Source organism: Lepidochelys olivacea (genome assembly GCF_965140295.1).
Source record: "Lepidochelys olivacea isolate rLepOli2 genome assembly, chromosome: 18".
NCBI classification, from domain to species: Eukaryota; Metazoa; Chordata; order Testudines; family Cheloniidae; genus Lepidochelys; species Lepidochelys olivacea.
This window is the reverse complement of record NC_140428.1, coordinates 9,662,799-9,689,564: the sequence shown is the minus strand read 5'-3', so window position 1 is coordinate 9,689,564 and position 26,766 is coordinate 9,662,799. Positions and strand designations below refer to the sequence as shown.

Genomic DNA, 26,766 nt, shown 5'->3' with positions numbered 1-26,766 from the left:
CATAGCCAGTGCTTTTGCCTCTTCAGAGAATTGTTCAAAACACTAGTTCTGCTCCTGCAAGACTATAGCCTAGACCTTGGTGTGAAAGGGGTTAAACTCCCCCCAAAACGAGTTTCCTAGCTCAACTGTACTTTGCATGTTGCAATAAAAAACATTCTTGCAGTCTCCTAATTAGCTAGATGACCCATATTAATTTGAGGTGAAAATGGATTAAGTCATTACAAATTTCTACACTGTTTACAAGTATTAGAAAGTTTCTAAAAGGAGCTTTTTTGTTAACCTCTTTGAGCTGTTTCAGAGTAACAGGGCCTTGTTTGTAATTCAAATCATGCCACTGTGCAGCTGGCCTGCTGATCCCTCCTGCAATAGGCTTAATATTCCTACAGCACAAATTCTACCTCTGTATTTTTAATTATTTGGAATTGTACAAAGATGCTTTGATGTTTTAATTCTCTCCATGGTCCTGGAATGCCTGGTCCTTTTCAAGCTGACCAGCAGCAGTCAGTTCAAGGCTTGTCTTTTGTCTGCCTTTGGGCAGCAGGTGTGATCATTAGGGTGGGCGTGGATTGTCTTTCATGGCAGACACAGATGTTTCAGATTGAGACATTGGGGCCCTGAAAACAGCTGAGTCTGGCATGTGGGAGAAACATGTCAGAGCTTTTTCTAAAAGTTTCTTGAATCTCCAGTGTGCACATTAGATGCCAGAATGAAAGTGATCGGTAGGATTTTCACAGTCACCTAAGTGAATTCGTTCTCAGCTCCTATTGACTGCCAATAGGGCTTTGTCACTGGACACCAAACACACAAAGGTGTCAGAACTCCACCCCACCCTTGGTGATGATCCACTCAGAGCAGGACCCCATCCTGGTTTCTTTGGCATTACTTCCCTCCCCCCACTTCGGGGAGACCAGGGGAGAGTGCCCTATCTGTCTCCTAGGCATCTTCTCCCAGGCTCCAGTCCCCAACACTTGTAGTGTCCTGCACTGTAGGATACAAAAAGAAAAGGAGTAGTTGTGGCACCCTAGAGACTAACCAATTTATTTGAGCATAAGCTTTCGTGAGCTACAGCTCACTTCATCGGATGCATACTGTGGAAAATACAGAAGATGTTTTTATACACACAAACCATAAAAAAATGGGTGTTTATCACTACCAAAGGTTTTCTCTCCCCCCACCCCACTCTCCTGCTGGTAATAGCTTATCTAAAGTGATCACTCTCCTTACAACGTGTATGGTAATCAAGGTGGGCCATTTCCAGCACAAATCCAGGGTTTAACAAGAACATCTGAGGAACAGTGGGGGGTAGGGGGGAGGAGGAGGAATAAACAAGGGGAAATAGGTTACTTTTTATAATGACTCAACCATTCCCAGTCTCTATTACCAGCAGGAGTGTGGGGTGGGGGGAGAGAAAACCTTTTGTAGTGATAAACATCCATTTTTTTATGGTTTGTGCGTATAAAAACATCTTCTGTATTTTCCACAGTATGCATCCGATGAAGTGAGCTGTAGCTCACGAAAGCTTATGCTCAAATAAATTGGTTAGTCTCTAAGGTGCCACAACTACTCCTTTTCTTTTTGCGAATACAGACTAACACGGCCATTACTCTGAAACCTGTAGGATACAAGTAACTCTGCGGACGCTATTGGGATTTAGTTGTATTCTGCTAGGAGATAATGGGGTACCTTGGTGCCATACTTCCTGACAGATTCCATCCTTACTCACATCAGTAAAAATCAGGAGTGTGAGTGAAAGCCCAGTATTTCTGAAACTGGTATCAATACCCTGCCCCTGCAAGCTAGCTAGCTAGGAAGGAAGGTTGGGCAATATGTCATCCCCAGCCCTCAAGGACAGCAGATTTAATGGAATCTGGCTTTAGAGCAGGGGTAGTCTGATTTTTGTCAAAGTCCAGACTCCAGAGAAACATTTTTCACACCTCAGTAACAATAAGTAAATAAGATTAAGATGTTGGGGTCCATTCAAAAGCATCTCTGGATTTGGCTTGGGGTCTGCCTATGGACTACCCCTGCTTTAGAGGATCCCTTTTCACAGGGAGTCTCTTCCCACCCTTGTTGTAATAGTCTCAGCATGAGGATGCAGATCTGGTATGACTCAGCTGACCAAATACACAGACAGCTGATCTAAAAGGGCAGTGCAGGAGGGCAGGGGTGGTTGCTAAGCAGCAGACAATAAGGAACACATATAAAGGTAAGAGACACCAATAAAGTGTAGGTAATCCCCATCATCAGCACCTGTGCAGCTGGAGAGATCAGGTTCCCTGTGGGCTGAACCAAAGGCTGTCAAACTCATCCTGCTTCAAAGCAACTATTTGGTGGGTTGTTTTTTTTTTTAAACAGATTCTTTATCTCAGCCCAAAGGCATCATACTACCAAGGCAGCTCAACCAGTGGGACTTATCTAGGCAATGCTCAGTGTTGTCCAGACCTGCTCTGAGCTGGCTCTAAGAACTCCTGAATCCCATCTACATTACAGGCTCCTCCATCACTTTCCCTAGTGGAGGTGGGAGGGTCCCAGAATCCAAATGTCAAATTGAACAGCCCCTTAGCCCAAGCACCATGAGCAGAGGGAATGTGTGTGTGTGTATGTGGGGGGGGGGGGAACGACAATGACACCACAACACATGCAGATTTGCAGTTTGGTTTGTACTGAGCATGCTCAGTAACACTGCTGACACCAGCTGCCCTCACTCTGCCCCCCCAACCCCCACTATCCACAGGCATGGGTCCTCTCTGCCCACGAACCCAAGTCAGCTGGCATGGACCAGCCGCAGGTATCTAACTGCAATGTAAACATACCCTTAGAAAAGGGTCCCAAATCCAAGCCCCGAGTCTGAACTAATTTGGGAAGGCTCGGATGCTGGTCTGATCTGCATTGCTGGGGCCTCTCTCATTAGTCAAGAGAAGAGGTCAGTTTATGTAATAACTTTCCCAGAATTCTTTAACAAAATAGTAAACAAAGAGGAAACTAATGCTCCTGGCAACAGCCAAATAACTGCTTAATAAATCTCATTAGCGTCAGTAAGCTGTTTAACAGGATGTGCTATTTTAGCGGAGCTTGGAGGGGGGGTAGTATGTGTCGGTGTGTGCTTTCATGTGTGGAGTGGTTTTGGAGTGTGCAAGTATTCACATTGTGTTGCAGCATGCAAGTGTTGTGTTACAATGATGGATGCGTCACTCTCCACGTGTGCACGTGCGTGGCAGCTTGTTTCCATGTGTGGGGATGTGCTGCAGTTTGAGAGGTTTCATGTTGTGGGGTGTGCGATGGATGTCTGCCTGTGTGTATGTCTGCCTGTGTGAGGACAGGCTGCAAAGCACAAGCACGGGGAAGCATGAGTACAGCAGAGAATGTTTGTACTTACACCAAGCCTTTCCCCCTTACCTTCTGAGGGGCGTTGATGACTCCAGTGTTATAGCCAAACTGCAGGGAGCCCAGCACTGCTCCTCCCACCGCCAGCATCAAGCGGGCTGTCATCTGCTTCAAGAGAAACATGCGGTCAGGTTGGCAAATGCTCCTCTCTCCAATGTAGGACTGTGGGGGCAGCCCCCGGTCCAGGTCACCCACCTGGCTCCTGACCTGAACCATTTTAGGATCCAGTCCTCTGGATCTCAACTGGGCAGCGGCTGTGCACGTACAAGACTTGTACACCCTTCCCTGCCCCCTTCCCATCTGCAACGAGCCAGGAGATTTAGGGCTCATCTTCTCCTGGCTTCCAGCGTATCCACTACTGAGCGAGAGGCTGAACAGAGCAGAGCAGTCGTCCCCCAGCTTTCTCCCTACTCAGAAAAGTAGCCCCCAGTAGAGAAGCTTGCAGATTGGGGCATGGATAGTGAATAAAAAAATCCAAAGTCCACCCATGCAAGCTCACAAGTTGCAGTGGAGTTGCACTGATTGACATGAAGACAGATTTGGCCCACTGAGTTAGTATCCCATAAAGGGTATCCCTTGTTAGCATTTCCTTACTTGTTCCATCAATGCAATTCTAGATTAAATCCACCCATTTTCTACAGCAAAGTGTCTGACCAGATCTTTCAGGGGTTAATATATACGTGTGTATGTATCATATTACGAAAAGCAGTTTCCTGGGAAAGATGGGGAGCCTGAATCTCCCCTCACTTAAAAGGATACAGGCCTGAACTAAACAATCCAGGACCCTTGGCACACCTCAGATGGGAGCCCTGATCACCATACTGTGGCTGTGGTCTCTTCTTCAGAGTTAAGATGGCTGGGGCTACTGTTTCAGGCTATCTGCAGACTCAGGCAGGTATTAGTCATTTATTAATTGCAGTTGCACCAAAAAGCCCTGGTGATGGACCAGAATCCCACTATGCTAGGCGCTGTACTAACAGAAGAGACAGCCCCTGCCCCAAAGACCTTACAGTCTAAGGAAACTCAGGTCAAGTTTTCAAACTTTTCTTTCAATCCAGAGGTTGAACTTTTTTTTTTTTTTTTTTTTTTTAAAGCAAATGCTGAAATTGTGGGATTCCAGGCACTGGGCCATAAGCATGGGCCTGCCCTCTAACCTGGGCGTGCAGGGCAAGGTCCCTGTGCAGGCAGTATTGCCGGGGCTTTCGTGACAGCCCTTTGTTGCATGACGCACATTGTTGATGAATGCCTGACAATTAGGTTCAGTGGTAGCCTAGAAGAACTGCATCAGGCCTCTGAAGATGCCATCGCCTGGCTAGTCTATGCATATGCTAAATAAATAATAGTGATACTGTATTGACCTCCATGGAGTTACTCTGGCTTTAAGCTTGTGTAGGTAAGATAAGTATCAGGTATTGGCATTCACTAGTTTAAATCTCTGCAGAGCTGAGTACCAGAAACCTACTGTTTATGAACTGGGGCTGGGACAAACAGTACATCCATTCCAGGGAGCAGTACCCATCCTCCGGAGTCAAGGTCCTCTCTCCTCCCAGAGGATATGCATCAGAAGGCCCCATCACTTGGGCAGGAGAAGGGGTAATGCCATGGCAGCAGGGCTGAAGTTTGAAAGGAAAGCAAACGCAGGGTTGCACTTGCAGCCTGGTTCAGCCGAGGCAAACAATCTGTCAGTATAGTTCAGTTACTCAGCAAAATCCCTGCATTTATGCAACGCTCAATGCCTACAGCTACTTGGCAAGTCCTCTCCCACTACCTCTCCCCTGCCTAGGGTTAGAGTAACAATTGGCAGTTTGTTTGGAAGAAGTGGGAGGGTGGGGGTAGGGAGTGTCTGCGCAGGCTGGTAATTGGACACCTCCATGAATGGCCCATTGATCCAGGCAGGAAAGTCACCAGTGGGTACAGTCCTGGTGGCTGTACCCAGAAAACTGGGATCCACTTTTCACAGGCTGGGCTGATGAGCTTTGGAATAGCCATGTGAAATTAAAAGCTCTCTCTTTGATTTCTTCACACCCGCTCTCTGAAGCAATGTTAGTTTGGTGGAGGGCAGAGTTTGCTGAAGCAGCCATGCAGGTTTGCCAGATCTGTGTCCCCTTGTTAGAGATCCCAAACCTTTAACCTAGGCCATGTGCATCTGCTGGGGGCGTAGTAGGGTGATGATCCAGCTCCACCCCAACCCCTGTATTGTACAGAGCCAGGACCCAGAGCCTGGTCACATGGGAGACTCAGTCTGAGAGCCACAATTTAGTCTAAGGTGCCACAAGTACTCCTTTTCTTTTTACAATTAACTGCAATTACTTTTTTGCTCAGAAAGGACCTGCAGGGGTCAGACCATGACCGAGGCCTGTGCACAAGACACCTGCTCCTCCTCTGCCTTAACCACAGGAACTCTGCTCTACAGCATCTGCCAATCTTGGCTCCCCAGACACTAGCCTATGCCCTCTGCCTGCTTACATCACCCCTGCAGCCCTGGAACAACCCCTCTGGGCCCTTACTCATGTCAAAATCCTCCCTGACACTGCCTTCCTCGTTAATCCGCCCACAGATTGATTCACAAGCCACAGCTCAGGTCCCTCATCCCTTCCTCTCAGCAGCCCAGCTTCAAGAGCCCTCTTCTGCGCAGCTCTTGGCTTAGCCACCTGTCTTGTCTCTGTCCCTCTGACTCTGCACCTCTCCTCACAGCTCAGTTGGAAGCAGAGCCTCCTTCCATGGCCTGGTCCCCTTCATTTCCCCGCCCTCTTTTCAGAGGGGGATGCTGAACCCACTTTTTAATTGCCTGACTTTAATTACCAGTGGCTGATTTCATTGGGTAGCAAGTATGAGCCTGGATAGCCAATGAGGTTACCATCTCAAGTTACCCAGCAACAGTTAACGAGATGCCTCAATTAAGTCATGAGATCTGCATCCACCAGCAAACAGGAATGATGGAACATGAGAGGCAGCTCAGCATTTAAAGCTTTCCCAGAACCTTCCCAAAGCAGGTAAAATGCAAGTCTCCCAGTCCTCCCTTGTCTAATCATATGGGCACTTGTGTTGATTTCAGAGCAGGGGGTTGTACTGGTTTTATGAAATGCAAACAGCAGCAGTGTTTCCACTGGAATAGTCCTCTGCTGTGTTTGCAGCCCAATGCTAACATGGGAACCTGGGTGCAACAATGAATGGCAACAGATCTACTCTAGTTCAGTCACAAGTGGTCATCCAATTGCTGCATGAAGTCCTCTGGCCTGTATTATGCAGGAGGTCCAACTAGGCTATCCTAACAGTCCCTTCTAGCTGTGCCATCTGTGAGCCTATGTAAAGAGAAACTGACTAGGCTGAGTCAAATGCAAAAGACAAACAAAGGGCATGAATGGTGAAAACCATGTTCAAGGCCAGTCACTGGTAGCTTTGCACTGCTCAAGTGACAGAGCAGCTGGAGCATACCAGCACATTTGGCCCTGCATCTGTAGGGTGCACTCAGTTGTGATGCGGAGAGGGGGATTTGTTCTGTTTTAAGACTCAGGCCCTCCTCAGCGAGGGCAGCTTCTCCTGGATTTCAAAGGGGCTTTGGGCTAAGGAAGGAAACACTGCATGATTGTTGCAGAGCTCCAAGCACCACTTTTTGAAACAGGGCCAGTTTCTCCATCTGCATAAAAGAAGCCAGGCTCTGGGTTGAGTGGCCAGCCGAGAATTCCCCTGGCAGCAGGGGTATCAGCTAGTGTAAAGATATCAGAGCTGGGTTCTGTGCCAATCACTCTGCCCCCAGCCTGGCACAAGGGGCACATCAAAGAGTAATTCAGTGGGGAAGGACAGGACTGAGTTCCACCCTGCTACCCCAGTCTACAGCTGATACAAGGTCCATATGCTGCTGGCATAAATTAGAGCAGCCCCTAAGCTGCTCTAACTCATACCAGATTCAGTGCCTGCTGGCTTGCAAAAATCAAGGAGCAGAAGCTGGTATCAAGAGGATCCGTACAAGTTCTAAAGCACAGAAGTCCATAAGATAGACATCCCCAGTGGTGCACAATCTGCACAGGGATGAATTTTACCCTGTGGAAGTATCGGTAATGGTTATCCTTCCAGTTCAGAGATGCCAGACCTTAAGAGGAGCAGGTCCTAGTGCCTTTTGACACCACAAAGACCAGAGATACTGGGCACTGTGAGAAGTGAGTAGCTCTGGGTACAGCTAGTTCTCTCAAGCCCAGCTGACCAGGGCTAGGAGCCAACACCTGCAGCCCAAGCCCATCTCCCCAAACACACCGAGGGACAAGGACATACACCCAAAGGGCTGGGAGGATGGGGATGAAGAGGACACTGAGCCTACATAGGAAGTCAACCTTTGGGGGCTCTGGACAAAGGTCTCACTTGAGTTTGGTGAAGGGCTGCAGGCAGCTGGTGGCCTGAGACTGACAAGGAAGGGGTGGAGCATGTGAGCTCATGCACACACCATTCATGATGCACAGGGCACATATCGCATGGGATTCAGGCAGAAGCTGAGGTTTTCAGACAGGTTTATAATGATTCCTTTAACTGCTCACTTTGTTCCTTTTTCTCACAGGCACTTCTTTCTCTGTGTTGCTGAGCTTATGTAGAAAGGGGCCACATCCCGTCCGTATAGGTTCAGAGAGGAAAGAAATCCCCTTCCCCAGCAATACATGCTTCCCCTTCTCACCTCGCACTCCTGAGTGCCAGGCATGGCATCCAGCTACCATGCCTGCCGACACCCCATGCTCCTGCAGCATGTTCTGATGTTCAGCCGGTGCTAATGCTAGGCACTGAAATGGTGTGTCCCTTTAAGGGCACCGTACCAACGTAACCCGAGAATACCAGCAGGCAGAGGCTGAGCACCCATGCTGTTACCCACTGCTAACACGAGAGCACTGAACAGGAGGCTGTGTGCGCGTGACTGCATTTACTTTCTACTATGTAATACATTCCCCTTTAAAGGGGGCACAAGGTGGGGCTCACTGTGGTTAATACAACTGCACCCAGTAATGATCTGGCCCCATTATGCTGGGTAAGGCACAAACCACCATGTGCTCCCACCCACACTGAAAACATGTGGCAGGATGGCTCTGGACCTAGCATTGCCACCTGGCCTGGCTAGTTTTTGTACTGCCTTGCTCATGGCCAGTCAAAAGATGTAATGTGCCAGGTTTTTTGGGTGATGCCCGTAGTGATCATGAAACTACTGGCTATGCAGATCACAGCTGCGAGCACAGCTCGTACCCTGGTCCCTTCCCTCTACGGGGCAGGCCCTCACCTGCAGAAACCATGGTGGCTCCTCTTGGTGCCAGGGACCAGCAAGCAGAATGGACAAGGAGTGGGGTGAGGGAGGCGGTGGCTCCTCCTAGGAGGGGACAATAGGTATTCCCTTGAAGGCTCCAGGAAGTGGTATGGACCCCAAGAAGGCTCTCTGGTAGGGTTGGCAATAGGACCCTTTTTGTTTGGGGTGGCCTGTGACAGGGTTTTCTGCATCTTGTAGGTGGCAAACCTACCTGGGCCCCCAGAGATTCAGTACCATTCCTAAACCTCTCCCCTCCCTTCTCCTGATTCTAGGAAGCAAGCACAGAAGGAGATCTTGGCTCCTTCCACACAGAGCAGAACTATTTTACAGCTAAAGCCATTTATATGCAGTGGTGGCTGAACTAGATTAAATACAGTTTGGCTGTCGCAGATCTGATCCTGTAGGCCTGGAGCCAATGGCAGTTTTGACACGGACTTAAATGTAAGTAGGACCAAGCCCTACAGTGGATGGGGCCAGACTGGGCTAATCAAAAGATAAGCCATTCACACTGGCCAGCCCCATGGAATTTCAGCCTTTTTTGGCCATAACTGGGTTTTAATGCAGCTCTTAGACACACTCATTTGTCCTGTGCACATGAAGCCTATGACTTCACTCCTGAAAGCTGCTCTCTGTGAATGGATTGTAGTGGTCCCTGCCAGCCTTAGCTGTATGGCAGGATCAGGGCCCTGTCTTTACAACCTGTGGCAGGTTTGGAAGAAGCAGAAAACACGGGTTGCCCTATATGCCTTAGACAGGTCTGGAGGTGGCTGGACAGCTGTGGAGCAGCTCCCTCGCCTTATCAGTGGTTCAATCCAACTCCCAGTTAATCCAATGGGAATCTTTTCCAGCAAATGAACTGGATGGAGCTGGACCAGACTTCTGCTGCAGAGCTTGGCACTTTCCAGCTGCAGACCTCAAAAGCAGCACTGAATGAAGCCCCTCAATACATGGGGCATGGATCAGCATCAGCACAGCACACAGTGGATCTGCAGCACAGGAAGGCTAACTTGCTCAAGGTCACAGGAAGCAAGTGGCAGGATGTCAATGCATGGCCTCCTCCCAGGGGCCCCACTGGCTTCAGGGCAGCCCCGAAAGCATCCCCACTGTTCGCCCTCTTGAACCCCTCAGTCACCCAGCGGCTTTGTGATCAAAAATACCCCTCCTTCTGTCAGGTTTATCATCAAATCATCTAACAAAAAACCCCTAAAAGTTTCTCTTCCAATGCCAGCCTTCCTGCCTGGGGCCATTCCTGCTTTTGCAGGCCATGGCCAGACCAGACTCTTTTCCTTCTGACACCTATGGAGTCCGCTGTCTGACTTCCAGGCTCAAACCCTGCCATGGTCAAGGGTCTACCGCAGGAGCTGCTCACTGCCAGCCACAGCATCCTCTAGTTTTCTTTCTGAAGATTGCATCATCCCCTTTCCGCAGCTTCCTGCTGCTCCTTATAGGGTAATCACCTGATCCCTGGCACAGGTGTGTCTTCTTCCTAACTAGGATTGGCTGGCACCAGGCTTCTAGCCCTTAAAGGGTCAAGCCATCCTGTTACACAAACCAGGAACAGATCCTGGAAGTTAAGTCCCTGTCCCATACTCTGTCCTTTCTGCACAGCTGATTTCCTTCATTCCAAAGGCTATTTTGCATAAATCATTGCCACACCATGACCACACAAGACAGTTTCCCCTACGAAAGCAACAGTGTGTCATCACTGTGGACATGAAAAGCAGCTTGCGTTTGAACATGCCCTAACACCACTGTTATAAAATGATTCTTAATTTTTTAAAAGGCCAGTAGTTGCAGCTTTATGTAAAGCACACAAGTCATCCCCCACCCCTCCAAATAAAGAAAGGTCCAAGAGGAAGACTCCTCTCCCCTGCTCTCATGGAATCAGCTCCTACCAAACAGAAAAAGACTTTCCTTCTGCCCCATGCTGGAGCAGAGCAGTTCACACCAGCCTGAAAGTATAAGAATATTTCTAATTAGTCATCATGATTTGCACACCTTGAATGACGAGGCAACAATAAATGGCAATAAACAGATCTTCAGAATATTGTACTATGAAGCATTACGTCAATAAGATTGCACCACGCTGTTTGCATAGAACTAATTATTGTACAGTGAGCTTTTACGGAAGGATACTGTAGCACAGGTCCTTGACAGGTTTGGATGTCTGGTACAGTCAGGTGCTGTACTGGTTCTCATTTAAAAGGAATTTGATCGATGCATACTACTATAAATTCACCTTTCAATGTGCTTTCTCCAATTACATTTGGAATCACACTGATTTGCCTTCTCTTCAGCCAGATGTGCCTTTCCTCTTGCAGGACTGTTTAAATTATCAGTGGGTGAACATCTAACAGACATCTTACACCATGGCCAAGATTTTCAAAAGTGACTAGCTATCTTAGAGCACCATAAAGGGGCATAGTTTATAGAAAATGTGTGCTCAGAACTTTGAAAATCAGGTCCCCTGTAAGTTATTTCAAGATGGGCATCCAAAAGTCACTAGCCACTTTAATTGCCCATAGCTTAAATAAATAATTTTACATACTGCATGTATTAACACCTTCAATTGTTAAACCTGAAAATTTTAAAGATCAATTTACTCTTCACTATTTATGTTGTTTTTACTTTTTGGATTTCTATCTTCTTGTACAGTGAAAATTATCTAGTCAGTGTCACTTTTGTTTAGAGGCAGTTTCCATTCAATTCCATTCTCAGGTTTTCATGCAGGATTTTGAATTAGTTTAGGTTGCAGTCAAGGCAGAAGAATATTTGCTTTTTTTAAACTTTCCATTAGAATTAAAAATTTTCTATTAGTTGCCTCTTATGGAAGTCTTGTAGAAGTGAACAGAAAAGTAACTTTTCTACAGGGTTTTTTTTTTTAAAATCCATCATATAGATCATATAAAATGATAGCTTTGTTACAGAATTCTAAAGGATGGTTCAAAACTCATATGAAGAGGATTTTGTGCTTTATTAAATTCTGCAGGTATTAAGGCTAATTTTTAATAGAACCAAATTAAGTTTCTACCTAAATTCTATTGTTTTTGTCCCCAGAAAATTCTTATAGCATTTCCTATTATTGAGTCTCCACCAATAAATTTTACAAAACCTAAATTTTGGGTTAAATTTATCTCTTTAAAAGGTTTAATGGTCAGATCAGGCACCCTAAAGGTTATAAGTTTGGATAAGCTTTGGCTAGCCATCTGGAGTCTGGAAAATTGGGAATGAAAATGAAGCACAGCCTCTCCCATGATATTTTGCCACTTCCTACTTCATGGACTAGCCTGAACCAGGAAGTGTAGAGACTCACAAAGAAGATACTTTTAAAGGTGTTATTTGTAGCCTTTTTGACTCTCACAAAAGGTTCAGTTAGGGCTAAAATTAGTTGAGTCTGAACGGACTCTTATTTTATCCTAACTGGATCATCCATTATCTCAAATTTAGAGATACCCAACAAAATCTTCTACCACTGAGTTAAGACTTAAGTTTGTTTAGTTGATAAACAGGAGTATCCACAGCTGATTGTCTCTTTCTACTGTGTTTTTTATTTGTTTTGTCTTTTCCCTCCATCCTTACACCTATTAATTCCTCTCAACTTCATTTAAAAGGGCTCAGTCTGCAATTAGGAACAGGAAACAGGAAATAAGGAACTCTTTAGTCCTAGAAGGGAATTACAGGACTTTCCACCTTTGTAATGATGGAGGATAGAGAGTGTAATGCAATCTGCTACATAACATGACCCAGTCAGTTGCAGCATATCCTGTAACATGTTACAAAAGTAGCAGGGCTCTTTCTGAAGGCTACTAGTAGCAGGGCTGGAGGGAAGGAAATTACAGCATTTTGCAAGCAAAGCTGTGGGCTCTGCCTAGGCATCAGAAGGTGCTGTATTGCAGCTGTACAGTGGAGGGTGCATCAGTCAGATCTTCATTAGATCAAAACAGTGGTTTAAGAAGACCTGGTCTTGTGATGTACATTAGAAATACAGTTGGAGCTGCAACCCCTACTCAGGTAAGTAATCCTTCCTCCCAAGTGGTCCCGCAAGTTCCTGTAAGTCAGGGTTGCATGGTCCTGTGCAGATCATGCTATCTGAGGAAGGTTTCATTGCCAAAGTTATTATGTTTGGGATGTGACCCAGGGATTTCCCTCCCCTATCTCCGCCCAGAAAGCATGGGAGCTACTACACACAAAAAAAGCAATGACCGGATCTTAACACAGAGAATGGAGATTGAGAGATCCGGCTGGGCGCCCCCTGGCAGGAATGAAGGCCCGGTACCTAGAGCCTTGCAACAAGCCTCGGTAAGTTACAGATGGGGGAGCCACGGGAACCTCCCCAGCGCCGCACTGCCCAGCTGGGCCCCTGGATCCCTGCCGCCGCCCGCCGCCCCCCCGCGCTGGCAGCTGCTGCCGCAGGCTCGAAGCTAGGCTCCCCCCAGCCCGCTGAGAGGGGCTCGCCGCCGGCCGCCAATGGGCGGCGAGCTCCGGCGGGCCCCGCCCGGGGATGTTGGGCTCGCTCTCCCCTTTGGCCTACATCGCAGGGGCTAGCGCGACACCGCCCCCTGGCGCCGGGGACATGCCGGCAGCTTCCCTCCTAATGGAGCCGGGGCAGCGGCTGCTGCCAGCCCCGGGACTGTGCGAGCCCAACCCGCGGCAATCCCAGCCCAGCCCGGCCCATTGCTCAGTACCCGGGAGCCACGAAGCCACCCCCGGCCCGGGCAGCGGGGAAACGCGGGCACCCCTAAGACAGGCAGCCGGGCCCGACTGGATGGAGGCAGCGGGTAACGGGGTGCCAGGCTTAGCCGGTGCTTGCCCAGCGCTCTGGTCTCTACTCGCCCCGGGGACCTTTATGATTAAACGGTCTCCACTCGAACAGCTTGAAGTGACACCCCCCGACCCCCCAGAAATGAAGGCAGCATCGAGAGGTTGAAAAGATCCGCTAAAGAGAGACTAGGAAATATCCTCCAAGCACAGAGCTGATAGAAACCAGCCAGTTCTATGTTTATGGTAGGTGAACCGGCCCCTTGTCCTCCTTTTGGGGCTTCTACAGCCAAATGCAAGCTACTGCGGATTTACACCATTGTGCCCGAGATCAGAATCTGGCCCAGCGTTGGACTTCTGTGTTCAACCGGGCAAAATTCCCTCAGTCCCAGCCGCTCGCCTCCTCCCCCTCCGGAGCAAGCTGTGCCTGTGAGGTGCTCCTGGCTGTCACGTCCCAGAGCTCCGGTTCCAAGCCCACAGCTGGGCGCACAGGAACGCTCCACTCCGGGAGCTGCCAGCCAGCTCCCCACCCAGCCATCAGCACTCCTGAAAATGCACAAGAGCGCAGCGAACTAAATACAGTAACGCGCTGATCCCAAACCACATTCCAAAGCTAGGGAGAAAGGAGGGAATCTGGAGACAGTGTTGCACAAATAAACTTTGTAAGCATCTTGACCCAGAAAACACAGACTGGCGGAACAGCATGGCTTCTCCTGTGCCCTCCCTGCATGGTCACAAGACCGGTTATTATTTTAAAAGAGATGGGTCTCTTGAACAGAGAGGGAAGGAGCCTGCTGGACTGAATTCCCCGCTCTGGTATCCCCTTTCATTGCACACTGGGGCCTAAAATCTGCTTTAGGGACCCGACCGTCAAGTATGCAACTCGAATTAATTGATTGTCAATTGACTCAAAGTACCTAATATGATTGTAAGTGCTCCTCTACACATTTATCTTCACACAAGAGCTGCCAGTTTAAGGAACATCATTATTTTAAATCAATTTGGTTAAACTGGTTCAACCCCCTCTGTGGACACTCTTAATTCAATTTAACCCAGTCACAGTGATTTAGTTTAAATTAGCAAGAAATCATTTTAAACTAAATCGATGTAAGCCAGGTTTATACCAAAAGAGAGGCTACATAGAGGTTTGCGTGGATACTCAATTTTTAAATATACAACCATTATAAACTCGCCTAGTGCAGCTAGCCCAGCGCAGCCAGACTACAAACCTTTGTTCCATGGCCACGGTTTAGCAGCTGTAATCTGGAGTACCACCACCCAAATCAACTATACCAGTGTAACGCAACAGATGAGCCTGTGAAGTGGAAGGTAACCAGGGAAGATGTGAGCAACTGGGGAACAATTTACTCATTGGGATGATCTGAGACCCATAAGAAGTCAGATCAGAAAAGACCACTTGGAGTCTCAATCTGAACCCTTCTGTTCTGTGGAGTTGGGCAGGGATGGGATTTTTCTGTTTTTTGCTTTGGATCCCCCACCCTCTTTTCTTCATTATAAAACCTATTCTTTTACCATGAGCACCGATGTAATCATCACATACCGGTACTCTGTAAAACAAGGTGACTGCTGTTGATTGGAGCCTGAGGGAGGAGGGAAGAAAAACAAAACCTAAAGGGTTAATTAATCCACTTAGTGTTTAAGAGCTCCAAGTCCGGACCAGCATTAGATGGTCCTAGGTATGGTCCAAGCACAGAACAAAGAAGCTCTTCAGGGCAGGGACTACTAGGGGGCTCTTCTACCAAACAAATAAAAACAAGAAAAAAATCCTTTTAACAGGGTCCTGCAAATGTACCAAAAAGAGGGAAAGTCAAGCCTGTGTGGGGATTAGATTATAGGGGATTTGAACCTGATGCGAGGCCCAACTCAAAGGAAGAATTATTAGAAATACATACACTATTTCCCCCCTTAAGGCATTACTGTGATTGTATAATTTGTAAGAGGGTATCCTTGGTTACTCTCTCTGGGATTACATCCCTGCTCCAGTTCAAACAAGTTCCATGCAGGAATCACCACCTGGTGTAATTCTCGGCCAGACTAGACAGTCATAACGGTCCGACCCATTACGTAACGGGACAACGTAGACCGAAAGAGCAGGACTGCCAACCCCACATGTTCAAAAATCCCGAGTCAGGCCCCCCATCTTTTAAAAATCAGGCCGCTCCCCCAATAAGATTCGGGGTTTTTTATTTGCCTTTTGGTCTGAACCTTTGGAGGGGACCTGGCCTCATTCCCACGCTTTTCTCCATAACAAGCCGTGCTCGGAAAACATGTCAAACGGAAGGGGAGATTCTTATTGAAACCCTCGATTCCAGACGGTAGGGCTTGAAAAAACCGACAAGTACAAGGAAAAAAATCCCAGGAATTGGCAACACGGGAAACCCTCCAGCTTTCCGAAGCACCGCATCCCCTCGGCCCTTGGCTCGCTGGGAAAACGGGGGGACTTTGCTGCGAACGCGGGACATCGAGCCCCGTCCTGACCCGTAAGCCTACAGCCCTTCCCTCCTGTGCCTCTAGGAGCTTTGGGGTCACCAGTGTCGGCCAGGCAAGGCTAACGCGCACACAGGAAGGCTGGGGTATTTTAAGCCGCTGAATACAGACCGGCTACAGGGGCGGGCATCCTTCCCACCAAACCGCAGCACCAAGTTTCAACGAACTCTGCCCCCCGGTCCAGCCCCAAAGGCTGTGGAGCGGAACCCCCCAGTCCTAAGCCCTGCAAACTTGCCCTTTTACCGAACACCTCGGACATGGCTTGATTATCTTGCATCTGGGACTCCCGCAGGGAACTCTCCCCCCCCCCCCCCATCAGTCACTTGTCTGAGGGTTTAATTTGTTTAGTTATTTTATTTTAAACACGCGATCGCCGCTCGAGGCTGAAAACTTTCCACTCCGCACGCTGCTGGGACCGGGATGCGCTGCGCAGCACCCCGACCCCCCAGGTGCCGCCGCCCCCGCCGGGCAATGCGGGATGGGGCGTCCCCGGAGGGAGCCGTGGGGCAACAGCCGGGTCCCGTCGCTGCCAGCGGGGCACTGGCTAAGGGAGCCCAAAGCAGGCGGCGGCTCAAGCCCACACGGCGCCAAGGAGGGGGAAGGTTTGAAACAGCCGCCAGGACTCGCGCCCGCGGCGATGCGCCGTAAGGGGCAGGGGGCTCCTAGGGCTTTCGGCCCCGCCTCACGCCCCAGACGGAGCCCGGCCCGAAGGACACGGAGCCCGCACCCAGCCCGGCGGCCAAGCGGCCTTGCTGGACCCGCGAGAGCCGCCTTCCCTCTGCGCTGTGGGCGAGCGCAGACCAGCCACCCTGCCCCGAACGCCCCCGGCCACGGGGCTCGCCCGGTGCGCGTCGCCTCGCCCAGGGCCAGGCCGGCGGCTGCTTGGGGCGGAAAGACTCTGGGAAGCAGCGACCCCCCCCCACCCCCGCAGGCCGCTCTGCCCTCCCCCAACCCCGCTTCCCCCCGAAACGGCCACGCACACGCCGCCCCCGCCGGAAGGTCCCGGGGAGCCTCCCCCCGCCGGGCCCACGGTCACCTTGCTCCCCGACTCCATGGTGCTGCGCCCGCGCGCTCGCTCCAAGGGACGCTGCCCCGGGCCAGGGCGCCGGGCCGCGCGGGGGGAGGGGGCGCGGGGGGGTCCCGGCGAGCCGACGCGAGTCCTCCGGCGCGCTGCTGCTGCTGCTGCGGTGCCCCGGCGCTGCCCGTGCCGCGCGCTGCGCTCGGAACGCGCCGTATAAGACCTGGCCCGGCCGCCGCGCCTCGACCCGGCTTAAGTGTGCGCGTGTGTGGCGAGCGCCCCGCCTGATTGGCTGGCCGCGCGCTCACGGGGGTGTGTCGGGGGTGCGCCGCTGGAGGGCTCGCGGGCCCGGGCGCGGCGCCCTGAGTGGCTGGCCCGTCCGTCCGTCAAGGGCCCCGGCCTCCCGCGCGCTGCGCACGGCGGGGGGCGGACGTGGGCCTCATTGTTAACGCGCTGGCGGGGCCGCGGCTCGGCTCTGGCGCTCATCGCCCAGGAGCTCGCTGCAGAGGCGAGCCCGGGCACACGAGGACAGCATTGCAATCCCCGCAGCCTCCCGGCTGGGCCCTTCCCCAGCGAGCCACCGCAGAGGGGGCTCCTCCTCCCGGGGGCTCCTGCTTGGCATTTCTCGGCTCGGCCCGCAGCCCTAGAGAGTCTTCGGGCCCGGCCCGGCCCGGCACAGAGAGATTTCAAGATGCTACGCTCCTCCCATGGGCGCTTTCTCTCGCCCGTGCACGTACACACGGTACAACCACCTCATTGAAAAAAGGGTCCGGGGGAAAGGAACAGAGCCTGCAATTCATTCCTTGCTCGGTACCAAACTCCTCCCTTTGCAATTCACTCAGGCCTTGGCGATGTTGGGGTGGAGCAGAGGGGGGAAGGGGAGGGATAGGATTGCCAACTTTAAATGGTGGTTTCACGCTGGAGTTTCTCCTGTTGTGTTTTCATCCCCCGGTGTCGTCGCTGTTCTGAATTTTCGGCCTCTCACTGCACCTGCTGAGCTTAAAGGTGGAGCCGGCTCCTCTGCTGAAAGGAGATTGTTGCTCTGTCTGCTGGAGGCTGTAAGGCAGGACTGACTCTATTCCACACTTCGCAAAGAAAACAAAACATATTTTCCCCACCCCCTTGCTCCAAGCAGCCGGGTCCCTTCCCCAGCAGAGTGATAAGAACGGAGTAAAATCACCCATTATTGAATAACAATCAGTCTTGCCAGGACCGCAGGTTAAATAATTTTATTAAGATAACGTTGAAATAAAAAGAAAACGGCACAGAGTTCAAGCATAGAAGTTTCTGGTTATCAGGGGATAAGGTACAGATTATCAAGGGGTGCGAAATTCAGTTTAGGAGCTCGTGGAGTAAGGAATACATCATCTGCAGTCTCCCCGATTGGGGGTAAAAGGTTAACCGGTCAAAGTACAGACATTGAGCTATGGGGGTATGCTGTCCATATAATGGCTATGTTCAGGTGTGGCGTATAATGAGCGGATACGATGATGGGGATGGATCTACCCTTATTTGGTGGGATTTAATGTTCAGTGAGTTTATGGTTCCAGTTCATATGGTCCAATGGAAAAAGCCTCTCTGCCCCTTTCCCATAGTGGATGCACGATGTCGTACCGGCTCACTCCTCCTGGTGCTGTCAGTGGCCGGTGATGTGTTCGATGTAGATGTCCCTGGACCATCGGATGGTGTCCGAGACCATGAGGCGCCGCCTGAGCCGTGTGTAGAAAGAGAGAGACAGCAAACGAGCTCTTGGGCCTTTAGTTTTGATTGGCATTTTGAAATCTGCTACAGTCAGCAGCTGGTGCATGACTAGGATCACTGAGTACACATGAAAAATGAATTTTAATTTCCTGTGGAAATGTTTTAGCACTGTAAAAAGTTCATACTAGCAAATTGACAAATGCTAGGAGACCAGAAACTGTAAAGCATTAAAAAAACAAACAAATAAGAAACAACAGGAATCTATAGTTGTGACCACGGATAAAAGGTGGCAGTGAATTGCCAGATCTCATCAGATCCTATCTCTGACTGCAGTCAGAACCAGATGAAGGGGCAAAAAACACCATAGTGGGCAATTTCTTCCTAATTCTAACCCCTATCATACAAAAAATCCTAGGCCCGGTAGCACAAGGATTTATCCTTTCTAAACATTGTGTGTGTTTTTAAACCTCACTAATATAAATCTGGAGACATTCTACTACCCCATCATCCCTTTCAATGGAGAGAGATCATCTCCCCCTATCTGTTCCCCCACTGGATTGCTTACTACATGCTGAACCTGTACATCAGGGGCAGAGAAGACTAAAATCCAGAATTTCCGGTTCCCAGGAATTTTTGTCATTTTGAAATTTTGTTTCAGGTGGATTCATGTAGAAAACAGATTTTTCTAAACTTCTCAGAACTGGGGATTCCAAAGATTTCATTTAAGAAACATGATGTTTCCAAAACACTTTTGCATCCCAGAACCCCAGCAGTTAAGTGATCTTGACATGATTGATGTCAGTGGTTCACTGCTGCTCATCTCTAAATAGAAGCCATGAAACTGACAAGAATCATGTCAATTTCACTCAGGGGCTCCAAGAGATTCCTGGATCCTTGGCAGCTCTGCCATGCACACTGCCCCAGCACTGGGTACCTCAGAGCTTCCAAATTCCCTGGCCAGACAGTTCTCAACTCTGCCCAGCTCCCGCATCCTGGGGGAGAAAGACCACATGGTGGAGCTGCCCGGGAGCAGAGGACCTGGGGCTGACTGCACTGTGGCAGTCTGGGAGCCATGGATCCTTGAAAGCTCTGAGGTCTCCAGCAGCCCAGTAGGTGCCCTGGCTCAGAACCAGGCAGATTTCCATCCAAACCCTGCCTGCAGGTTGACTAAATATTTTTGTGAAATATTTCAGGTTTGACAAATCAGCATTTTCTACTGAAAATTTCTGACCACTTCTATGCAGGGGCCTGTTGTTCTCCATGGTAATCAATCAGATCTTTGCCATTGTCTGCAATGGGTGTAGGCTCAGCCCCTTGGGGAGCCTTCTATCTGATCAGGTCACACTGAGATGCAGACTCTGCAATATCTGCCTTTTACATCTGGGCATCTTGATCTAGATTACTTTAAAATCTTGGTCCAACAAATCTTTGTGAAACACAAGGAAGGGAGGGAGGGAGAGCAAACCCTTTCACAGTGTATATGTGACAGGATGCATGGTCACTGACTCCTCCGTCTTCAACAATCCACCAACCTGCCTGTTTCTTGCATAGACATAAAAGGTGAGGGTGTGGAGTACTGATCTGGGGATTACTCTCATGGCACAAAGAGATGACAATCTTTGTTTGTTTCCTTAGGAAACCCTACATTTCTTCCCTTTAAAGGAAGGTGGTAGGAGATAATCTTACTAGGGAAAATCATGAAGAAGTGCTGATGGAGGGGAAATTATAGGGGCTTTGTAAATACAGAGGCAATAATCCCCCTTTGTGCTGAGTAAGGCTGGTCAATCAGTGTTTACAGGGGGATTTAAGGGATATTTGCTAGTCCAGTCCTTTGAGTGGGTGGGTAGACAAGCTATTCATAATTATGTAGAATGCATACCTTTCTAACTAAGTTAGTCCAGGTGTGCAAAGACATCATCCAATTTTTTCAGTGTCAGTTGATATATGTGCAATATGGGAGGGATTCGATAGTCCATTCGACAAAGCAAAATCTGGCCTTTTCCCTTATTATTATTACTATTATTAAGCTCACGCTCAGAGTTAAACACATGCATATGGGATTAGATAAACTGGGGCCAGCGTCTGCAATTTATTTCATATATGTAACATAAAAGCTTTCAGATTTCAGCCTCTAAAGTTGAACTATGAGCCTGGGTCATTTTTCAATCACTGACCTAGAAGTGGAAGGCTCAGTCTGCCAGTAGCAGTCCTGTGACCCATCCAGTGCCCTGAGTCTAACCATCTCTAATGAATTACCAGCTAACATTTATATGGTACACTGCTTATAAAGATATACACCAGACAGGACCCAGCAGGGCAGGGCACTTTGGTTACCAGATGTACATCCTCTTGCAGACAGACTGGTTATTCATGCTCCCATGTAGTGACTTAGTTGATACAAACATATGTAAATAAGAAAGAATGAATCATTAACTCTTATCAGAATGTGTCTGGACTCATCTTGTGAGCAATATGTAAACTCAAAGGGATATGTATGGAAATCTGACATTGGCATGTCTTGCCCAAAAGAGGACTGGTCACAGGACTGACAGTCAGGCTTTCTATAGATCGATCTCTACCAGCATTCCAGGAAGTCGGCTTCATTTTATTTCCATAGAAGCAACACCTTGGCATTGCAAAACAAAGTCAGTCTCTGGCTGCAAATTCCAGACACACCTGACACTTTCCACTTCCCTCTGCCATAAGTATTCCCATGCACAGTCCTTCCTGCCTGTTAACAAATATTTTGAAACACAATGAGAGAATAAATATCTTGTGAAAGTTTTTATGACATTATATTGTTAGTAACCCTGGGGAGCACTCAGACAGCTTTTGCCTGGCCAGAGCTCCAGGAAGACATTAATTAAACAATTCTCCCTTGAAAGGTAGGCAAGGCAATTTAGTACTGGTGAAAGAGATCAGATTGACAGGCCTGGTGACTGACACTGTTCATCCACAGGGGGTTTGTAGTCCTCAAGTGATTGCCAACAAACTTGAGGTAATGAACACGATTGTAGCTAATAGTCTGGACACTGACTTTGATTCACTCGCATTCAAACAGGATCACAAACTCTAGTCCGAACATACCCAGGAAAAAAAAGTGGCAGTAAAGCTTCCCCTACCTGAACCCTGTTCTGGACACAACTCCTCCATGAAGATGGGCACTTCCATCTCTGTGGTATCGCCGATCCACCAGGGCTGGAACAAAAACCCACCTACTTATTTATATATATAAATATTGTGACAGTGTCGGGCCAGATGGCTACAGGAGAGTGATCCTATTCGGATCTGGGAAGTGGGTTGGCAAAGCCTGCCCACTGCTAAAGGATTCCCCGCCTCAGCATAAGAGGGAGATCCACAGGACCTGGACACCAAATAAATATTGGGGACAACTAATGAAATAACAGGGACAGGAGTGTGGGCAAAGGGTCGAATGAAGGGAACTAGATGGGGACACCAAGCAGAGACCCCTGGACAGCACCCACTGCTCCTCAAAGGCATCAAGGGAGTCAGTGGACCCCGCCCAGAGGAACTCTGCCCAGATACGTGAACGGACCGAGGATCGGAAATAGGCCCCACAGTCACAGGAGACTCCATCGGCCAACCTCCTCACTCTGGTTTTATAGATGGCCATTTTAGCTAGGGCCAGGAGGAGGTTGACCAGGAAATCCCATGACTTTGTGGGACCACAGATAGGGAGTGCATAAATAAGAAGGTGAGGGGAGAAGTGCAACCAAAAACGTAATAAAATATTGGTGAGGAGCCGGAATAGGGGCTCCAGCCTGGTACACTACAGATATATGTGTGCCAGGGTTTCCCTCACGTTGCAAAAGGGGCAGGTGTCTGGGATAGAGGTGAACTGCTCCAAGAACACGCCCGTGCTCACGGCTCCATGAAGGAGCCGCCAACTGATATCCCCGTTGGGCCTCCGGACCAAGGTGGAATATAGGCTGGCCCTCCGGGGATCCTCACCCTCCAAAGGTGGCAGAAGGTCGATGGCTGCCACGGACCTGGTCGTTGAAAGCAGTTTCCAGGTCCGCAGGAGGTCCTGGTAAAAGACTGGCAGTCCGGAGAAGAAGACCTCTCGGATGAAGATAAAGGAGCTCCAGTCCTATCGGAGCACTCGGAAGCGGCACAAGAAGGCGTGCCCCTTTTTCCATGCTCACTCCCTCCTCCCTCCAAAGTATGCTCCACACCAGACTACCTGCACCATAAAGGAGCCTCTGCAGCACCTGGAGGCGGAAGACATGGACCTGAGTGTGCAGACATTTCAGGCCCTGCCCTCTCTCCTCCAGGGGTAGATGGAGAACCCCTGCAGGGACCCATCGGTGGAGAGGAGCAGAGTTCGAGCCTTCCGCTTGCCCCGCTTCCCCTGGACTAGGCCCCAGCCCTCCATGGCATCATCTGGGGTCCGGGGCGATGGCTCAGGAACTGTGGGAGGCAGCAGTGGGGCAGCATGAGGGAGGGAAGATTCCCCCTGGGGCGGGCCCTCTCCCATGCTCGGCGGTATCCCTGCTGCATCCTCCTCTAGGGGCCCCGCCAGATTGCAGGCAGCAGAGGCGGGGCTCTCCCGCTTGTCTGGGCGCGGTGGGTGAAGTACCTCTTGATCCCAAGCGAGAGCACTGGTGGACTGAGGAGGAGGAGGTGGGCGCCGAACAGCCAGGGTCGCCCCTCAGCCGTACGAGCTGTGAGATGGCTGAAGTAGACCCTGTCCCCCCAATCCAGCTGCCAGCTGTCTTTGGCGGTCGGATCATGGGTCTCCTGCGGGAAAACCACAGAGTACCCACCCTCCTGAAGGAAGGAGAGCACCTGGGACCTGCGGAGACCCATCCTACAGCCCCGGGTGTTCAATGTTGCGATGGTGAGAGGTGCCATGAGGAGGGCTGGGGGGGATCTTCGCCAGCAGGGACGCTCGTGGTTCCTGATGGGCCACGCAACAGTCCGTGACCTACCCCGTAAGTGAGTAAGGAATCATGGAAGATACAGACCCGCCAGTAGGCCGCGGCGCCTTGCTTCCAGGTCCTTTTACTCTCCCGCATGAGGGCCGTCGTGGCCCGGAGGATTTGATGAAAGTCCCCCCATTGCTGGAGAGCAAGCTGTACCTTGTTGCAGGAGCCACGGACGTCTTCTAAAAACTCCCGCAACTCCTCTCACAGCGCATGGGGGGGTGGGGTTACGATCTCCTGCTTATCCCCTGATGGGGCCCTTGGTACAACCCCGTGGCCCACCGAGACAGGCAGACATGGTGCAGACCCCCGACGGGGCGCCTGATGGACTGGTGCCATTTGGCCTGCTTTGAACCTTGGGGCAATAGGGGGCGGCAGAGGGAGGATAGCAGCCCCTAGTGGGTCGGGATAGGGAAATACAAAGGCCGCTCCCTGGGGGTCACCTATTGGAAAAGGGAAGGAGACAGCCCCAGGGGCGGCAATAACATCGCGGAAGGTGGACGGGATAGGGACAGGGTCAGGGTCAGAGAAGAGATTCTGGGCTTCCGGAGCCAAGTAGCTGGATGGTGGCGCCTCCCAATCAGGCTCAAGGGTTGGGGGGGTGAGGAGGGGGCTCTCAGCCATGCTGGGTGCAGGCTCTATGGTGGATTTGGCAGCCACGGCATCAGGAGGTGGACTATCTTCTGTAAGGCCCCAGCCCGGGAAGGAGGTTGATTGCTCCACACCAACGAGGGGTGCCCCTGGTGGCTGGGTACCGGCCGCGTGACTCTCGCCGTCGCCTCAACAGGCTCGGTGGCCGTCAGCGGGGTGACATCTGCGGCCGGGTTGATGGAGGAGTCCAGGGGCTCCTCGGAAGTGGGAGTGGAAGCAACGGTTAGGAGGGAGTGAGCATGGAAAAAGGGGGGCTGGAGTGAGGTTGCCCAGATAGAGGCCCACTGGCATAGAGTCGTCCTCCCCCTGGGTGACCTAGTATATGGAGGGGAGATCGCTGTTTGCCACCCCGGGGTTCTCCCCGCTGGCAACGCGACGGTTGCCTCGGGGCTCACAGGGGCTTCGGATGGTACCAGGGCAGGAGGGGCTCTGTCGGGGGCCTTGGAGGGGAGGGACTCCCGTGGAGGGGAGATACTGCCTTCCGGTGCTGCCATGTCTTCCCCAGCTGGCACCGGTGGATGGAATACACCCGTGGGCAAGGCAGAAGGCTTGGCATTGGTGCCCCCCTTCCTGGTCTTCCAGGGGACCTCCTCATCGGATGGGAGGAGTGGAGCTTGAGCCTCCCCTGGACCAGGGCCCAGCCCTCCATGGCATCATCCGGGGGCTGGCTAGCAGGGGTCATGTTAGGGGGCGGAGGCGATGGCTCAGGGACTCGGGGGGGTAATGGTGGGGCAGCATGAGGGAGGGAGGATTCCCCCTGGGGCGGGCCCTCTCCCATGCCTAGCGGCATCCCTGCCACAGCCTTCTCCACAGGCCCCGCCAGATTGCAAGCAGCGGGGGCGGGGCTCTCCCGCTCATCTGGGCATAGTGGGGGAGCTGCCCCTTGGACCCGAGGGGGAGCAGTGGTGGACTGGGAAGGAGGAGGGGTGGCTCCGGCCACCGGGCAGCTAGGGGTGCCGGCGATGATGGGGCCGGCGCCCTGCCAGGACTCTGGGGTCCCGGATGCCCCTCCTTGCCAGGCCAAGGGGCAGTCCCTCCGGACGTGCCCCATCGCCGGCAGAGGTAGCACCGGGCCTCCCCCGTGGAGTAGTGCACCCGGGAATGGGCCCCCTGGTAGGGGACCAGGAAGGACCCCTCGAGCGCCTCTCCCTCACGCGCCGCCAGCGGCAGTTGAAGCTGCACTTGCCGGTGGAATGAGAGGGCGTAACGGAGGGCAGGGTCTTTGCAGCCCAACGGGAGAGGGCTGATGACAGAGATGGGTTTCCCCAGGGTGGAGAGGGCGGGTAACAGGGCGGCATTGGGAAGAAAGGGAGGGACGGAGGTCAGGACCAGGAGGGCGCCCAGGTCCTCTAGCGGCGCCAGGGGGAAGAACGCCCTCCTCCCCCCCAACCAGGCCCTTCTCCACCACCTCCTGGGCAGCGGCCTCCGCTGCTAAGAAGAAGACGACCTTGCCGTACATTTTGGAGGCCGCCACAATGGCCGTGGGCCCCACCACCCTCGCCAACGCCCGCACGTAGGTCTCCACGTGGGGCGAGGCGGGCACCAGGAGACAACGGACGCCGTGCTTCCTGGTCATGGTGGGGAAAGGGCCCTGGCCGTTATAGATGGTCGTGGAGGCGGTGGGCGGGAGAGATGACGGAGCGGCAGGCGGGGGGGGGGCTGCCGCCACCTGAGCGTAGGCCCTGGGGGCTGGGGGAGGGACACCCGCAGAGCTGGTGGAGGGAGCAGCGGGGAGAGTCGCTGCGGCTGGTGGGCCAGTGGCAGTGGGGGCAGCCCCTGCCATGGAGGGCCTGGTCTTTTTAGCAGGGCCTTTCCCACTGGCTGGGGAGGCTCCCCCCGAATCTGAGGGGGGGGAGGGACGCGGCAGCAGCGGAGGTCACCGCGGGGGCGGCGGCAGGTGGTTCAGCAGCGGAGGTAGAGGCTCGTGGGGGTGACAGAGGGGCAGGCGGGGGAGGGGGAGGGGCAGCTGGGGCTGCTGGAGGGGCCCCACCCATCTCATCCCCTCCCCCCCATCGTGAGCAGGGAGGGAAGGGGAGTCACCAGAAGGAGGAGGGGAAAGGGGAGGCAGGTTGATCACTCCTCCCTGCTAGGCTGCAGGCAGGGGAGGAGGGCTCCAAAAGGGTGGGCTGGACACAGGGACAAAACAGGGGTTAGGGGTCAGTCGCCGACACGGGGTGGAATTCCGGCTCCTCTAGCTGCACTAGGAGTGGGGGGGATACAAGAGCATTGGGGGTGCAGTGAAGAGGTTTGAAACTAAAATGGGGAGTGGCTCAAGCCCATGGGCGCACGGAGCAAGGGGCTAGGCGGGCTGGAGTTAGGGCAGGGAAACAGAGGGGCTAGCTTCAGAGGCTGGGGCGGGGCAAACAAACAAAGGCTACAGAGGGAAAACGGGCGGGGCAGGCAAACAAACTGAAGCTAGTAAGGGGGGGCTGGGGCAAAAGGGGGGGCAAAAGCTGCAAAGGGCAAATGGGGCAGGCAGCAAGGGGCAAAGCTGTGAGGTGGGTAATCCAGGGGAGGGGCAC

General features: G+C 51.7%; 1 protein-coding gene across 1 annotated transcript in view; it reads right to left on the bottom strand.

Moving 5' to 3' along the window:
- Window positions 1–17,207, bottom strand: part of SLC2A1 (solute carrier family 2 member 1) — a 38,186-nt gene extending 20,979 nt beyond the window's left edge. The window contains exons 1-2 of the mRNA XM_084652014.1: window positions 16,965–17,207; window positions 3,397–3,489 (exon numbers count right to left, since the gene is read on the bottom strand). Coding sequence (XP_084508140.1) covers window positions 3,397–3,489; window positions 16,965–16,982 — 111 coding nt within the window. The 5' untranslated portion in view covers window positions 16,983–17,207. The remainder of the gene's footprint in view (window positions 1–3,396; window positions 3,490–16,964) is intronic.
- Between the last annotated feature and the right edge of the window lie 9,559 nt (window positions 17,208–26,766).